At 41.9% G+C, this 17,138-nt stretch overlaps 3 protein-coding genes across 3 annotated transcripts; all 3 read left to right on the top strand.

Moving 5' to 3' along the window:
- The first annotated feature begins 2,714 nt into the window (after window positions 1–2,714).
- Window positions 2,715–4,503, top strand: LOC104448089 (UDP-glycosyltransferase 88B1). The gene has a single exon (XM_010061877.3). It carries the CDS (start codon window positions 2,781–2,783, stop codon window positions 4,203–4,205), a length of 1,425 nt encoding a protein of 474 aa, XP_010060179.1. The 5' UTR covers window positions 2,715–2,780; the 3' UTR covers window positions 4,206–4,503.
- A 3,839-nt stretch (window positions 4,504–8,342) lies between these two features.
- On the top strand, window positions 8,343–10,153 carry LOC104448080 (UDP-glycosyltransferase 88B1). Its single transcript, XM_010061869.2, has one exon. It carries the CDS (start codon window positions 8,414–8,416, stop codon window positions 9,836–9,838), a length of 1,425 nt encoding a protein of 474 aa, XP_010060171.2. The 5' UTR covers window positions 8,343–8,413; the 3' UTR covers window positions 9,839–10,153.
- A 4,094-nt stretch (window positions 10,154–14,247) lies between these two features.
- Window positions 14,248–14,993, top strand: LOC104448071. Its single transcript, XM_010061858.3, has 2 exons — window positions 14,248–14,553; window positions 14,654–14,993. Exons 1-2 carry the CDS (start codon window positions 14,289–14,291, stop codon window positions 14,740–14,742), a joined length of 354 nt encoding a protein of 117 aa, XP_010060160.2. The 5' UTR covers window positions 14,248–14,288; the 3' UTR covers window positions 14,743–14,993.
- Window positions 14,994–17,138: the final 2,145 nt, after the last annotated feature.

The following is a 17,138-nucleotide window of genomic DNA, read 5'->3' as shown; positions in this document are numbered from 1 at the left end:
TTAATATATGGATTTCAATTTTAAAAAGCACGTTAAAATACAATGACGAAAATTTATCTTTTTTAGAAAAGAAATTTATTTTGTCTCACAAACTAATCTGTACTTTTAAATATACTAGCGTGCATTTGATGTTCCTTTTACTTCCTCGAATTTTAAATTTTTTCCAGTAAAATCAAATTATCATCCACATTACGAAGATAACAAAAATCATATTTGCAAATGTACATGGTTATTCACCCACAAGCACATATATAAAAAAAAAAAAATTGAGTAAAAAATCAACATTTGTGCACCTCAAATTTGGACAAAAGAATTTGAAAGTAAATCCAAATATACTTCTAATATTTACACAACGGCAAGGTTTAAGTATAAGAAAACTCACGTACACATTGGCGTAATACATTTTTATTGGATGTTGAAACACATCTTTCTTATATGAATAGTTGTTTGGGAGCTTGATCGTATTGCTTTGCCAAACAATGTTATAATCAAAATTTCAATACCTCATATGATTTTTCCAGTGTTTCATTCGAAATTGCAGTAATCAAAGGTTTGAAGAGTTGTTATTCATTCTTCGCAATCATTTATGTTTGAAGAATTGATATTCATAGCCTCCTCAAGCTACCCCTTGCTGTCCCTAGGGTGCCGACCTTGGACTTGAGACTGGTAATGGTCATTGCCTCAAATCCTGTCCTGATCAAAGTTGGGGGTTTTTGATTCGGAAGAGAAGCAATCTAAAGATCCTTAAAAGTGACGAGGGTTTTTGATACATAAGTGTAAAATTGAAGTTATTTTCTACAATTATTTCTTTTGTAAAAGATATAGAGGGGTCAAGTTCAACTTTTCGTTTTTCTTTTTCTTAATTGACATCTTGCATTTCATATAATTTGAATTTTTTATTCATAAAATCAAAATTTGTCATGGTATATAACTACTGGCACGTAAATTAGCGCAAATGCTTTTTTTTTTTTCATAGTATTTTGGCATTTTAATAGCATTTCGATTTTGATGGGAAAGAAATAATTTTTTTTTGCTTTTGATAATGGCAAAAAAGAAGAAGGAGGCCCTAGAGTATTCGTTGCGTGCTATTGTTTCGGCTTTACCGAGACGCACGTGCACTACCTAACCAGCAGGTGATACTACCAAACTAGTCCATTGTATGCTAATGCATCACAACGACTTTTGAACGAGAATCGCCATTTTCAATAATATTGGGAAAATCTTAAATGAAAATGTTTAGCTTCTAAACTTCAATATGATTTTGGTTGATAGTGATTGACCATGTCAAGTAATGGGCGTCCTTAGAGATTAGATAAATATATACATAAAAATTACGTTACAAATTATACGTTCAATCCTATTGTAATTATCATTAATGTATTAATAAACTCGTATATTAAAATATTGGGATTGGTTTTTTTTTTTTTTATAGCATTTTCTATAGATAATTTTATGTTATTTCTTTTTTTACTTGACACGTGCCACCGACACCGTGCGTGGATTTTTTTAAATATTTTAATATTTATTTTGATATTTGTATTTGTATTTGTATTTGTATTTGTATTTGTATTTCTTTTTCTTTCTTAATTCTTCACTCTCTTCTTCTTCTAGTTGATTGTCACTTGTTGGCTCTGGGTACAAGTCGGCAACTTGTTAGAGGAAGAAGAAAGTGAATAACGAACGAAAGAAAAAAGAAAAAAAAAATTAAAACATTATTAAAAATTATTTATGTTAGCGTTGATGACATCATGTGAAATGGCTGACATCCAAATCATCGTCGATCAACTGCCGGCCATATAAATCTGGACGTTTGGCATCTGTAAGTTTTTTTTTATATAATTCTGAACATTATTGATAACCGAGACCAAATCACATTTATAGATCTACAACATTTTTGTGCGAGAAGTTAAGAAAGGTCGATTCTATTATTCTTATTGACATCATACTGGTTAGGCTGCTCTTTGTCAACCCACTTCCTTGGGAACTAAGAGTCAACCTATTGGCTGACAAAAGAAGGAGAGCGGTTGATCGAGCACGATCAATGCTTTTACAATGAGTTAATAGATCATCATGTTGTGGATCAATATTGTCTTAACTATTAATTATTAATGGGGCTCCCCATAACGCCTACATCATCGATAAAAAAATGACTTTAGTCTATATGATCTATAGGCTATAAAACATTTTTTTCTAAACCAGCCTATAGTATTCATTTGAATGGGACACCACGTTTTACAGCAAGTGTCCCATGAATATAAGCTGAGTATTCATTCGAATGTGAATCTATACAAAACTAAATGTAAACACTCGGATTTGGTCGACCCATCATTTTCAATGTTACAGATTCAATTTTCTATCGACATTGCACTAATCAAAATTTCTCCATGTTTCAAGCACTATAGGTCCAATAGTATTGGGCCACTACTTTGACCTCACATAAACAAATTATAGACATTGCACCAATCAAAATTTTCTCCATGTTTCAAGCACTATTGGCCCAATAGTATTGGACCACTACTTTGACCTCACATAAACAAATTATAGACATTGCACTTATCAAAATTTCTCCATGTTTCAAGCACTATTGGCCCAATGGTATTGGGCCACCACTTTGACCTCACATAAACAAATTTGCAACTGATTGTGTCATTCCCCATGCATCAACGTCATCTCGAGAAGATAAATTGTGAACCAGACAAAAAGAAACAAACCAATCTCACCGAAACCCTCGTTGTCAGAGAGCTTCATCGTCGTTCCGGCAATTCCAACAATCCCAAGCAATGAAGGAAGCAATCGTGCTGTATCCGTCACCGGCCATCGGCCACCTCATCTCCATGGTGGAGCTCGGGAAGCTCCTCCTCACCCACCGCCCTTCCCTCTCCATCCACATTCTCATCACCAACCAAGCTTACGACGCCGGCTCCACCACCACCTACATCGCTTCCATCTCCGACACTGTTCCCTCCATTGCCTTCCACTACTTCCCCGCCACAACACTCCCCCCGGACTTCTCCACCACCTCCCCCCACCGTGAGACCCTCGCCCTCGAGCTCCTCCGCCTCAACAACCCCAACGTCCATCGCGCCCTCACCTCTATCTCCGAGAACCATGTCGTTCACGGCCTCATCATCGACTTCTTCTGCGTCGCTGCTGTCGCCGTCGCGCGTGAGCTCAACATCCCCTGCTACTACTTCTTCACTTCGGGGGCCGGTTTCCTCAACTTCTTCCTATACATCCCAACTCTTCACGACAAGTTTGCCAAAAGCTTGAAAGACTTTGCCACCCCCATAGATGTCCCCGGCACACCGCCAATACCGCCCTCCGATGTTGCTGATCCGATACAGGATCGCTACGATGAGGCCTACAAGGGCTTCTTGGAATCGTCCTTGAAGATGCAGACTTCAGCCGGGATCATAGTCAACACCTTCGAGAAGCTCGAGCATAGAGCGATACGAGCCATCATGGACGGCCAGTGTGTGCCCGGTGGACCCACTCCGCCGCTTTACTGCATCGGGCCACTGATCTCGAGCAGAGGAGGCGACGATGGTGGATCTCCAGATTGTCTGACATGGCTGGACTCGCAGCCAAGAGGGAGCGTCGTGTTCTTGTGTTTCGGGAGCTTGGGCGTCTTCTCGGTGGAACAGCTGCAGGAAATAGCGACGGGACTGGAAAGGAGCGGTCAACGGTTCTTGTGGGTGGTCCGTAACCCATCAGAGGATAAGAACCAAAAGGCCTCCATGTTTGCGATGCCCGCCCCAGACTTGGACTCGCTGCTTCCGGAGGGCTTCTTGGAACGTACCAAAGAGAGGGGGCTCGTGGTCAAGAAATGGGCCCCGCAGGTGGCCGTGTTGAGCCACCCGTCGGTGGGCGGGTTCGTGACTCACTGCGGGTGGAACTCAGTCCTTGAGGCAGTGTGTGCAGGCATACCGATGCTGGCGTGGCCGCTCTATGCGGAGCAGCGGCATAACAGGGTGCTGCTGGTGCAGGAGATGAGGATCGCCCTACCGGTGGACGAGTCAGAGGACGGGTCGGTGAGGTCAGAGGAGGTGGAGAAGCGAGTCAGAGAATTGATGGAGAGTGAAGAGGGCAAGATGGTGAGAGAACGAACGCTCGCCATGAAGGAAGAAGCTAAGGCTGCTCTGAGCCCCGGCGGGTCGTCTCGGTTGGCGTTGGCCAGACTCGTCGAGTCGTGGAAGCGCGAGTGAAACGCGCCGGACTCATTGGCTCATTCAGCCGTCCGCTGGTGATATTTTCTCGTCGTCTTTTAGGTAGGCAACATTCGAGGGAGGCGAAAGGACGGACGTCACAGACGAAGTGGCGTGTTCTTTCTATGCATCGGTTTTATCAGTCAACGTAAGCAGAACGTGCGCATGATCGAGTTTCGTCTTGTATGCTGCGCTTTGATCCCCCGTGCAAATAAAGTCCTTTGTTTTATGGGTGAAATAATATCTCTCTTGGACTGTACACTCCAAATCGTTCTCTCCCTCTGTGTTACCTATTTTAATTTTCGGGCGGATTTGCAGACCGTAACGGTTCCAAATCTTGGTACAAGGTTGCAGTGCTCTCTAAGTTATGGCAGCTTTTGAGGAATCATTTCATTCGGCTATGAAGCGCTCTTACAGTAGAACAACCCAGTTACCCATTCGTCGGCAGCACCTCAGGACATGTTCTGGTTATTTTATTTTCTTTTCAGCGCTAGAAATAGACAACAAATGAACTGTTAAATATACAGGTTGTCGTATTCGAAGGGTCTACATCGGACGAAATTGCCTACGTAATCTCTCTATGCACGGGCACGCGGGGAGGAGGCGGTGTTGCAGGCAGATTCCGGTATTAACGCTATTGTCGAACACGTGTGTGCAAGCGGGAGTCTTTAATCTCCATCAACTACATCCATAGCCCAATATATGTGCACAGCTATTTTCAATTATGAAAGTTACTTTCATGATAATGAAATTGTCAATAAAAACATGCATAGCTATTTTCAATATTAAAAGTTACTTTCATGATTATGACATTTGACAAAATCTTAAATGATAATATTTATTTTCTAAACTTACATAGGGATTCACTACTGAAATGAAAAAACCAATTCAAGAGTATCTTAGAGATTAGATAAATATACATACCGATTGCGTTACAAGTTACACATTCGATCATATTATATTTATCATTAATGTATTAGTAAATCCGTAACTTAAAATTAGGGCTAAACATCGATCCAAAGTCAACCAAACCAGCCCTAACCTAGCTAGTTCTAGTCTGGTTCCCATAGAGACTAGGTTGGTCCTTAGTCCTAGGATCCCCGAGCCCTGTAGTGTGCGGGTTAATTCTCGTCTTGGAGGTTTAGAGTTAGTCCAACTCCGACCAACCCTATATATATTTTATAATATATATATATATATATATATATATATATATCAAGTATAATATGTATTAGATATATTATATATTATAAACTTTTGTCTATTCTAAACTCTAACACCTCTTGCTCTGTCCTCTTCACAGTTTAGTTTGTCACATAAATTAGAAAGTGAAAAGAAACTGAGCCCTAATTCAACCAAAAAAAAAAAAATAAAAACCATCTTTGCTCACCTCGGCCTTGCTCGTCTACTCGCCTTGATTTAGTCACCTCTATCCACTTGCCTCTAGCCTCTTCTCACTTACCTCGTGCGTTCATTTTTATGGTTTGTTTCTTTTAAGAAGTATGAAATTTCTGTTGTTATCTTTTCTCATATTTATATTTGATATGTGATTGTGTCAATAATTTGGTTACTCAATGTCGCATTATTGATGCATATATAATTTGCAATAGTACACTTGTCCTTTTAAGGAATGCAAAAAGTGAAATAAAAAAAATAATCAATTAGTATTAGACTCATAGGGTCAGTCTGGTACTTGGTCTCAAGCTCAAAAGGGTTGGTCCTCAGTCCCAAAAATTGTGGACCAATATTGTGCAAGTTGGTTCCTAGATTTGGTGCTGGATTTATCCAATTCGGATCATGCTCACATTCACTTAAAAATACTATGATTAATTTTTTTTATTGCGTTTTCTCTGAACAGCTTCCTGTCGTTTTCTTTTTCTACCTAACTTGAGCAGAATGAAATCTAAGGGAATACTCATATTGAAGCAAAATTAATTGCACCAAAAAGAAAGGGAACAGAGGAAAAGGAAAAGAAGCACGCGATGTTCCTATAATCCTTTATGTTTTCTCTCTCACCTAAATCAACTCCACGGATTTTCGTATGTCTTATAATCATCATTGGAAATTTCTCGGGCCTCGGCTCGAGGAGGTGCAATGTTAACGTAATGCCCATGCACATAATTTTCATGTCCGTACAATCAATTGATCGAAAGAATAGACAGTGCCGAATTTGCACGTTTGGCATCTCTAGACTATAAATCATCATATATTCCGAAATTTATTGATAATTTACACCTAATGACATGTAAAAATAGAGAATTGCCAAATGCACATGTACTTTATATATAATTTCATTTATTGAAAGATTTGATAACGTAGAATTGAGTTTTCAAATAAGTCAATTACATGGTGTTTTCTCGATGGTGTTTTCAAATAAGATGCAATGCTCAAATTGTAATTTTAGCTAATCGAGAGGGAGGCATTCAAAATGGCGAATACGCTAATCGTGCCTTCATTCCTCATTGTCAAGGATTAGGGATTGCTCCGGATCCTTCCTCTAACAATGCCCGAATGCTACATTCGCCTAGTCGGGTTAGCTGTCTTGCTCAAACAAGCCTTTATTATTGTGCTTGTGACCAGATCTACGTCATTATTGTGCTAAAAGTCAAGAAATGCCAGTTCTGTTTTACTTAAGGAAGTGGTACAGGCTCACCTGCTCTTTGTCAAACCATTCCCCTTGGGACCAAGTATCAAACCCATCGGCGGTCCAAAGAAAGGAAACTGGTTGATAGAACACAATCAATGCTTTTTAAAAAGCCCTCTCCAAAATTGCGTAGAAGTCCCACTAATTTACGAATGGACCCTGCAAATATAACCATACCGTCGTTACTATAAAAAACGGTGCCATAATGACCACAAATTCCCATATGTGAGGATTTGGCAATAAGAGTTAAGGAAATTAGAGAAATTTTTTGAAGAACATAACTACAGTAATATAGAAAAGCAAATTGTGGTATCATTATTCTATCATGGAATGACAAGATTTTGGAAAATTGAATTTAATTTTTTTTTATTGTTCTTTTTTTTTTCTGGTCATATTATAGTTCTGTTTAATGGCATTAAAAATATTTTCCCTTATCAAGCTTCAAACCAAATCCCAAAAGAAAAAAAGAAGAAGCATGGATTATGCATTAGAAAAAAAATATTCTCACTTCTAAAAGATCCAAAAAATTCATGAATTACTTAAGGGATAAAATAACCAACTATTGAATTTTCCATCTACAAATTGATAAATTCTCTAAAAATCCTCAATTTGGAATGCTAACTTATGGTTTGGGAGCAAAGGAACTTGATTCACTAGCCTTAGTTCGTTCGATTTGGACTACTAATTTTTTTTTTTCTATTTTCTCATTAAAACAGACAAGTTTTTTTTATTGGAAAAACCACAAGTGTGAAAAATATTTTGCATCCATGCTGTTAGTAATTCTACATTTATTTTCTTTCGAAATGAAAATGTTTCAATCATTCTTTTTTGCACTTAATATAAAAAAATAATAATCTAACACTGATAATGTTAATAAGTTTCATTTTTATTCCGTTATTTTTATTTTGGCTGATTTTTTTCTCTTAGAAGAAATCTCAGTCGATGGGCTATAAAACCCACCAAGTGGGATTCATGATTTTTCCAAAGAATCAGGTATTCCCTGGTAAAATATGTGGTGTACACGACTGTCCTCCTTTCATTTCCCTTTAAAAAACAGTTACAACGAAATTATAGAATGAATGAAGGATCTAGTGAAATGCCAGCCCAAACCAATGAGAAGGTATTGTACATATAGTCTATAGATCATGATGTGGATCAATATCATCTTAACAATTGATTATATATGGGTCTCTCCCATGGACCTGCTGCCTGCATTATCAATGATTGGAATGAGTTCAGTCTACATTATCTTTGTAGACTATAAAATATTTATTTAAACCAACCTATAATTCCGCATCCAATTCTGCAAATAAATTGCAGTTATATCAAAATTTCTCCGTGTTTAAAGTAAGAATGAGCAATACTATCACCTCACATTAATCAATTCACAATTTGTCATGATTGTGTCGGCCATTAATAGAGCAATCTCAGCAAAGTTGATAAGACGTCGATCTCGAGAAGATTACTTGCAAACCAGAACAAAAAGAAACAAACCAATCTCACCAAAACCCATTGTCCCAGAGAGCTGAAACGTCGTTCCAGCAACACCAACAAAGCCCAAGCAATGAAGGAAGCAATCGTGCTGTATCCTTCACCGGCCATCGGCCACCTCATCTCCATGGTGGAGCTCGGCAAGCTCCTCCTCACCCACCGCCCTTCCCTCTCCATCCACATCCTCATCACCAACCAAGCTTATGACGCCGGCCCCACCACCGCCTACATCGCCTCCGTCTCCGCCGCCGTCCCTTCCATCGCCTTCCACTTCTTCCCTGCCACCACCCTCCCGCCGGACTTCTCCACGACCTCCCCCCACCACGAGACCCTAGCCCTCGAGCTCCTCCGCCTCAACAACCCCAACGTCCGCCACGCCCTCACCTCCATCTCCGAAAACCATGTCGTCTACGGCCTCATCATCGACTGCTTCTGCTTTGCTGCCGTCGCCGTTGCGCGCGAGCTCAACATTCCCTACTACTACTTCTTCACTTCCGGCGCTGGCTACCTCAACTTCTTTCTTTACCTTCCAACTCTTCACGACAAGTTTGCCAAAAGCTTAAAAGACTTTGACGCCCCAATAGATGTCCCAGGCACACCGCCGATACCACCCTCCGATGTTGCGAAGCCGTTGGAGGATCGCTATGATGAGGCATACGAGGGCTTCTTGGATTCGTCCCTGAAGATGCAGACTTCGGCCGGTATCATAGTCAACACCTTCGAGAAGCTCGAGCCGAGAGCGGTACGAGCCATCACGGACGGCGAGTGTGTGCCCGGCGGGCCCACTCCGCCGCTTTACTGCATTGGGCCGCTGATCTCTAGCAGGGGAGGCGACGACGGCAGATCGCCGGAGTCTCTGACGTGGCTGGACTCGCAGCCGAGAGGGAGCGTCGTGTTCCTGTGTTTCGGGAGCTTGGGCGTGTTCTCGGTGGAACAGCTGAAGGAAATAGCAACGGGGCTGGAGAGGAGCGGTCAGCGGTTCTTGTGGGTGGTCCGTAGCCCGACACATGACAAGAACCAAAAGGCCGCCACGTCGGCGGTGCCCGACGAGGACTTGGGGTGCCTGCTTCCGGAGGGCTTTCTTGAATGTACCAAAGAGAGAGGGCTCGTGGTCAAGAAATGGGCCCCGCAGGTGGAGGTGCTGAGCCACCCCTCGGTGGGCGGGTTCGTGACTCACTGCGGGTGGAACTCGGTGCTTGAGGCGGTGTGCGCTGGCGTGCCGATGGTGGCGTGGCCGCTCTACGCTGAGCAGCGGCACAACAGGGTGCTTCTGGTACAGGAAATGAGGATCGCCCTTCCGGTGGACGAGTCAGCGGACGGGTGGGTGAGTTCCGAGGAGGTCGAGAAGCGAGTCAGAGAGTTAATGGAGAGTGAAGAGGGAAAGATGGTAAAGGAGCGAGTGCTTGCCATGAAGGAAGAAGCTAGGGCTGCTATGAGCCCCGGCGGGTCGTCTCGGTCTGCGTTGACCGGACTCACTGAGTCGTGGAAGCGCGAGTGAAATGCTCTGGATTTTGCAGGTCGTCTCGGTCAGCCATCCGTTTGTTGAACTTTTTTCGTCGTCTTTTGGGTTTGCATTATTTCGAGGGAGGCCAACTGACGTACGTTTCGTCGTTTACCTTACGGACAATGTGGCATGTGCTTTTTATATTTTTGTTTCTTTGGAAACGTAAACGGGAGGAGCGTAGTCGAATTTTCTCCGGTGGCCTGGGCCCTGGGGCATGTGCTTTGTTCTCCCCTTGCAAACAAGATCCTTCTTTTCTGAATGAAATAAAATATCTCCTGACTTTTTTTCTTCGGAAAAATTTCTCTTCAATTGAAATTCCAACAGTATTCTCTCTTTTGGGTTATCCATCTCCATTTTCGGGATTTTTTTTTTTTCATATAACAACTGTCCTAACCAAAAGAAGACGTTGCAATCGCGAGAAAATATCGGGTGATTCCGGAGTGCCAAGTGAGCATGTGCCCAACCAATCAAGAAGTGATGCGTGGCTCCACGTGTGCGGGCGTGGCTCCGCTGGTTTTTCTGCATAAAATTTATTATGTTCCCTTTTTTTATTTAAAAATTTACTGCCATTAATAGGCATGCCGCTACTTTTCTCTCTCTTCTATTTAGGAGTAGGCCTGCACGCATTAATAATGCTTTCTTTCTCCTCCTTTCTGCATAAGCGTGGATGGTAGGGCCTTGGACCTCCCTGGTGGAGGCCAAGGTTCGAATCCCCTGCGAAGCAGGGAGGCATCTTATTATTATATGGTGACTTAAGCGTGACGTCGGGGTGGTGGTTTTGCCGCTAGCGTCACCGGGGGGTTTACAAGACCGTTGTCGGTGCAAGTCGGTTCCTCCCGAATCAAAAAAAAAAAAAAAAAAAACCCGTGCTACAACTTCCTTTTCCCCCTTCCTTTCCTTCTTAATGCAAAATTTTGGGTACGAATCGGCTCTCTACGTTGCGGTGCATCTCCGGTCTCTGCCCCAAAGCTCATTGCTTCTTGGCTTGCGTCATTGTGTTCCTTCTTCGCCTTGCTCCGGTGTGGTTTCTCTGCACAAGACGGTGAGGAATGTTCTTGCTGTAAGTCGCGGACTCTACGTTGTGATGCTTCTCTGTGGCATCCTAGAATTCTTTGCCAATCTTTAGGGGTGCTCTAATTCACGTCTTACATTAAGACTTTGGCCAAGCTTTTGGTGAATAATTATTTAATAAAAAAAATTGCTATTTTTGGCCATGGGGGATTATGGATTGGAATTTATTAAGATAGGTCACAAAGTTTTGTGAATTATAAATTCCAATTAGGTATTTATATAATTAAGGATTATGTGAATTAATAGGATGAGGATGGGCTGGATAATTGAAGGCTCAAACCAGCCCAATTGCCTCACCCCATTCTCGACCAGCCCACAAGAAGCCCCACCCTTCAGCCATTTGGGCCTAGCCGCGAAGCCCAAAGGAGGAGGAGGAGCTGTCGGCCAAGCTGGCTTCAAGCCTGGCCGAATGGAGCCCCATTAGGCTGTCGACCAAGGAGGAACCGGCCCATGAGAGGCCCACTCCTTTGCATGAAGATTTTGCCAAGTGTTTTCCCCTTAGTCCAAGTGTCCTTCATGCAAAATCAATGATTGTTCATCATTGAGGAGAGGAAAATTTGAGGGAACCGGTTGATGATGAAAGGGGTTCGTCCGAAGAGAAAGAGAGAGAGAGAGAGTTACCGAGAGAAAAAGAGAAATCGAGAGAGAAAGGGAGAGTGAGCGTGTGGAAGAAGAAGGAAGCCGATCGTCTGTCGTCCGTCACCGCCGTGTCTAGTCGCCGCGTGCTCGTTGCTTGCTCGGTTTAGAGGCAAGTTGGGATCCTCAATCTGCACTTGCATGTTGTGTCTAGCATGGGTGTTTGAATGGTGATAGATTTCGGATGTTTAGAGTGTTAAAAGTTGAAGTTTTAAGAGGGATGTTTGAGACTAGTAAACTGTTCCTGAGAAAACAGTTTGACCTTGAATGTTGTAGTGGCTTGCATATGATGTTCGAGTTGGATTTTGGCTTTGACTTCTAAATGAAAGTTGTTAAGGACTTTTTGAAATATAACATACTCAGATTTGGGACAAAACGAACAAGTATAAGTGGGTGAAATATTTATTTTTCGGAGAGATAGAATCTGGAGATTTCGATAACGACCTTTGATAAATGCATGGACTATAAGGTTATCTTTTTGTTGAAATTTCACTTTGATTTCTTAACGAAAGATGTAAAGGACATCCTGAGGTTTAACATACAAAAAATTTAGAGAAAACAAACAAGAATAGATAGGTGAAATCATGGTTTTTCAGAGGTGGTCAAATCTGGAAATCTTGGTATTGAAACAGAAACTGTAACCGTCTATATTAAATCACCTAGAACGAATTTGACTTTGATTTCTTCACGAAAAGCCTACCTTAGGATCTTGACTACAACATAGTCGAATTTCATCAATTTTGAAGGCCATTTGGGTATTTAATCGAAAATGTTTTAAAACCGTGTAACCTGGTATATTCGGATTTGATCAGTTCAATGCATGGGTCATATCATTTTTTATGAAGATCTTTCGGCAAAGTTTTCTTCATGAAGTATCTTTATTTATGTCTTCCCTGCAACATATCCAAATCTCATAATTTTTGAAGTTCATTTGCCTATTTAACTGAAAATGTTTCGAAAACTGTGCAAGTTAAGTGGTTAGGATAATGGTGCTGTGATGTTCGGTCTATACCGCATGATATGAGGGTCTTTTGGTGCAGTGTCCTTCATGAAATATTTGCCATTATATCTTGACTATCACATGTTCGAATTTCATAATTTTTAAAGGTCATTTGGGTATTAAATGGAATTATTTTCTAAAACTGAGCAAGTTGGATAGAGCGAATTTCAAATGCTGTAATTTATGATTATTCTGATAATTGGCATTGCATATAGAATCAAATGTTGAATTTGACTTTGTTGCTATTACATCATGTGCCATGTTGATTGTGAGACATAAATTGGTGAATATGAATTTTGATAAATGAGAAGACTGTTGGAGGTGAGCCGATAATGCCCTGGGAGTGTCAGGATGCCCGGGATGGGGGGTGCCGGATGCCCGGTTGTATTGTGATACATGCCCCCATGTCCTCAAGAGTTTCGAGATGCCCGGAATGGTTGGGTGCTGGAAGCCTCGGAGGTTTGTGCCCGGGGAATGCCTCGTGATGTCAGTTGGGATGCGACATGCCCGGAATGTGGGGGTGCCGGATGCCCGGTGGTGTGTGCCGGAGGTTTCTCGCGATGCCAGGTTGAGGTGCGAGTGATAGAATGTGGGATGCAATTACTGATCCCGGGAAAGAAAATGTGGTGATCAATTGAAAGATAAAAAGTGGAAATTAAATCATGCACATATGGTATGGTGACATATGCATGGCTGTATGACATGGTGATGTTGAGTGTATGGTTGTATGTGCACCTATGGCATGATGGTATATGTATGACCTGATGATGATGAGTGCATGGTTGTATGTGTACCTATGGCATGATGATATATGTATGACATGATGGTGATGAGTACATGAGGATGTATGTACATATGGTATGATGACATATGCATGGCCGCAAGGTAAGTTATGCTTGGATGCACGGATGATATGTACTATGCCATGATGTTGTGATTGTATTGTGTGATGCATTGAGTAGTTAATGGATCTTTTACCTGCTGAGTGGCTGTACTCACCCCTTCGGGGACCAACATTTCAGATTAGGAAGATGCCGCTCTCTCCGGTCACGCGGGGTACCTTCTATGGCCTCCCATCTGACGTGGAGGTAGAGTGTTCGGAGATTGACTGCATTACCATCCCTGGTCTAACATTTGTGCGAGTTCGTGTGCTGGTCATGTACAATGTGGGCCTAGTTGCCCAGTCATTCAGGAGTCTTTGTCGGTCCACGTCCGCCGAGATGGAGTGTTTCGGGGGATGTTGCCACCACACCACCGCCCGACGTGCCAGGATGGGCGTGAGGAGTAGAGAGCTGACGTTTCTTTTTTAGGGTAGCCGACGCTGGTAGATGGAGGATGACACGTGATCGATATAGGGGTCGAGATATCTTTTGGGTTGTGGCCAAGTGTAGTTAAAAATCTTGGCTTTTCTTTTTGGTTGTACCAACCCGAGAAATCCATCATGAAAATATGTAAATAAAAAGTGGCTCGACTTCATCTTTTCATATGGTGCGTAGTTGGTGTGCATTGCATTATGGTTATTGGAGGGAGAGATGGTGAGATTCAATTATGCTTCCGCTAATAAGTTGCGTTGGGACTGTTTAAAAAAAAAATGCCTATGAACTACGATGTTTCTACTAAGAGATGTACTAGTGTCATTAGGTGGAGCGATAAGTACCTATGGCGTCCTTAGGTGTTTTGGGGTGCCACATTCTCTGGCCTCTACCCCAAAGCTCGTTGCTTCTCGGCTTGTGTAAGATGTTGAGCGGAGCCTCGACACTTACTGGCAACTCATTTAATTTCCCAAATTCCACCGACAGAGCTTGGAGTTGCAATTACATGGGCATGAGAGGGATCATGAACAAGAAGGTAGAGAACGACGAGAGATGTGGAGAGAAGGCCAGTCCATATGTACAAATGGTGCCGAGTAAGCGGCACCAGAGGGTGATCCTCCGAATGTTTGCCATCTTCAAGAAGAATCCCGGCATGAAACTTCTCGGTGTTGAGGTCGGGAAGAGCAATGGTAACGATGTTGACATTGGTGTTGAAAAAGGTGTACCGGCAGTATTCCTCAATCCACCATAAGAGCTAAAGCTGTAGCTTGGGTGTTGATGAAATTGCAGGGTGCTCGACAGAAGATGAAGGTGAAGACCGTGTGCTAGAAAGTGAGCAACCCTTTCAAAGAAGAAGAAGAACGAAACGAAGAAGATGACAGCAACGACAATGACGACATCCTTACATATGAAGAGGAGGAATGTGAAGAAGTAGAGCTGTGCAAGAGGAGAATTCTGATGGGAAGGAGGTGCAAGCGACTGTACGGTTCTAGTACTATCCAGTACGACAATGATGGCATTTTGTTGCCAGAGTCGCTTCCATGACTGGAGATATTTACCCTTTTTTCCAACTTGCCATATTCAATTGCTTGTAAATGTATAGTCAGAAAACATGTTGCCATGAGCAGTAGACGACATTATCACATCCAAATTCTTCTTTTTCAAATCGAAATGTGTGCATAAAAATGGATGCTGAATCTCTTGTTTGTATGTAGTTGTAAATTGTTGCAACGCATTGATGGCACCAATCTCGTGTTTCAAGTTTTCAACAAGGGACACGAAAAGCAGAGTCTTGTAAGATCTTAAACTTGAACAGTTTGTGGACACAAGTACACTAGACCGATTACATCAGCTCTCAAATGATCCAGGGAACCCAAGCCATGCGACTCACATCCATAGCTCGCAACCATGCAATTAAAGAGGATGAGACGGTAATATATTTGATCATCCATCTCTAGACGCCAACTGAAAGCCTACAAAATGTTATGGAGACTTAAGTTTATGGTGCCAAAGAGTAAAAACAAGGGGCATAAGGTCAAATGTAAATAAAGTTTAGAGATAGCCACATTTGATTGCTCACCGCTCAATCTATATAGTAAAGACAGCATACAAGCAATTTGAACATTCCATCAGGCTAAGCATCATCATCGTAATCACTCAATCAGCATGTCTTTGCATCTGTCATGCCTAGAGCTTCAACAGTTTCAATCCTAGAGAACCTTGCAACCTTTTTACTTCTACAATCTTTGGGTTGGGATGGTCTGTCCCATCGTCTTTCTTTTCCTTCTTCTCTTTCTTCTTCTTTGGCTCTTCTTGGCCATCTTCATGCCTGCGCCTTGTCAGGCTTGTGTTGCCATGTGCATGTCTCTTACGATGTTCCCCACCATCACGGTCCTTGCAGTCCCTGCTCCTACTTCGATTTCTTGACTGGCTCCTTCTCTGCCCAAGATCTCTGATGTGAATCGTTGTGGAAAGATCGTTCTACGAAGGCCTAGATGATGCGAATTACGAACCTTGACCTCCAATCGAACTTGTGATTAGCAATCTTAGTATAAACGTGACCTGTTGACAAACGTGTGTCAACTAACCAACGTTATAGACGTCACAAGTGAAAGAATTCACTATCTCATTCGATAAGTCGAATCGACTGCCAAAGAAGAATTTTGATAAGGTCAAGTCCTCAAAAGAACAGTAGAAGAGAACTTCTCAATTCTTTTCCTCAAAAATAAAATATATCCTTCAAAGAAATTCAGTCAGTCTTTAATATAGGCCTTCTAGCCGCCACAAAAACCCTAAAACTAACTCTAGAAATCTAATGTGTCATATTCTAGAATATACCTAAACAAGAATATATATATTGACTTGGTCAAATATTTGATGACCAAATAATCAAATTGCGCCAAAATTTCCAAGATTCTTCAAGATTTGATCCAAGGTCATCTCCACGCCAAAGATCACGAACCATGACACCAACAGCTTGCCTAAATTGCTTGGCCCGCGCTCGAGTAATCGAACCAGTAGGAATAGACAATGGGTCCTTAGCACCACCTCCTCGATATGGCTCGATGTCCACATCAATCTCTGTCTCGCCTATCTCGTTCTCTACCTTATCGTTCATGATCGCTCTCACGCCCATGTAACTGCAACTTCGGGCTTTGTTGGTGGAATTTGGGAAATCCAATGAGTTGCCTGTTGAAATAATAGTTGTTTTTTTCTACACGTTTTTGTTGATTTGGTTTTTCAGTTGTTCTAATCTTTAGGAGTTAGTGGAGTCACGTTTAGCTAATTTGTGTGTTAGTTGTCCTAGTTTTTAAGTGTTAGTGGAATAAATGCTTTATGCAAGAACATTGGTAATTATGGGTCTTATTTTAGTGGTGTTTTACGTTATGTATTTGTCTTTATAAAAAGACTTCGTTGTTTTGAAAAAAGAGGAAGTTTTGGCCTCATCTCTCCTCCCCTTTAGTTATTCTACAGTGGTATCAGACCCTTGAGAAGAGTGAGAGAGTTTTAAAAAAGATAAAGAAGGTTTACAGGTGTGAGATAATTGCAGCGGCAATATTTCCAATGGCCACCGACAATTTTGTTCAACCAACAATTCCACACTTTGATGGTCACTTTGACCATTGGAGCATGCTGATGGAGGGTTTTTTACGATCAAAGGAGTATTGGTCGGTTGTCAAATATGGAATTTAAGAGCCACCATCAGGCATGGCTTTGACAAATCCCCAGAAAGCAGAATTAGAAGCTAGAAAGTTGAAGGACCTAAAGGCAAAAA

Source organism: Eucalyptus grandis, chromosome 1 (genome assembly GCF_016545825.1).
Source record: "Eucalyptus grandis isolate ANBG69807.140 chromosome 1, ASM1654582v1, whole genome shotgun sequence".
NCBI lineage: Eukaryota > Viridiplantae > Streptophyta > Magnoliopsida > Myrtales > Myrtaceae > Eucalyptus > Eucalyptus grandis.
Note: the sequence above shows the minus strand (reverse complement) of the source record. Positions and strands in the feature narration are given on the sequence as shown.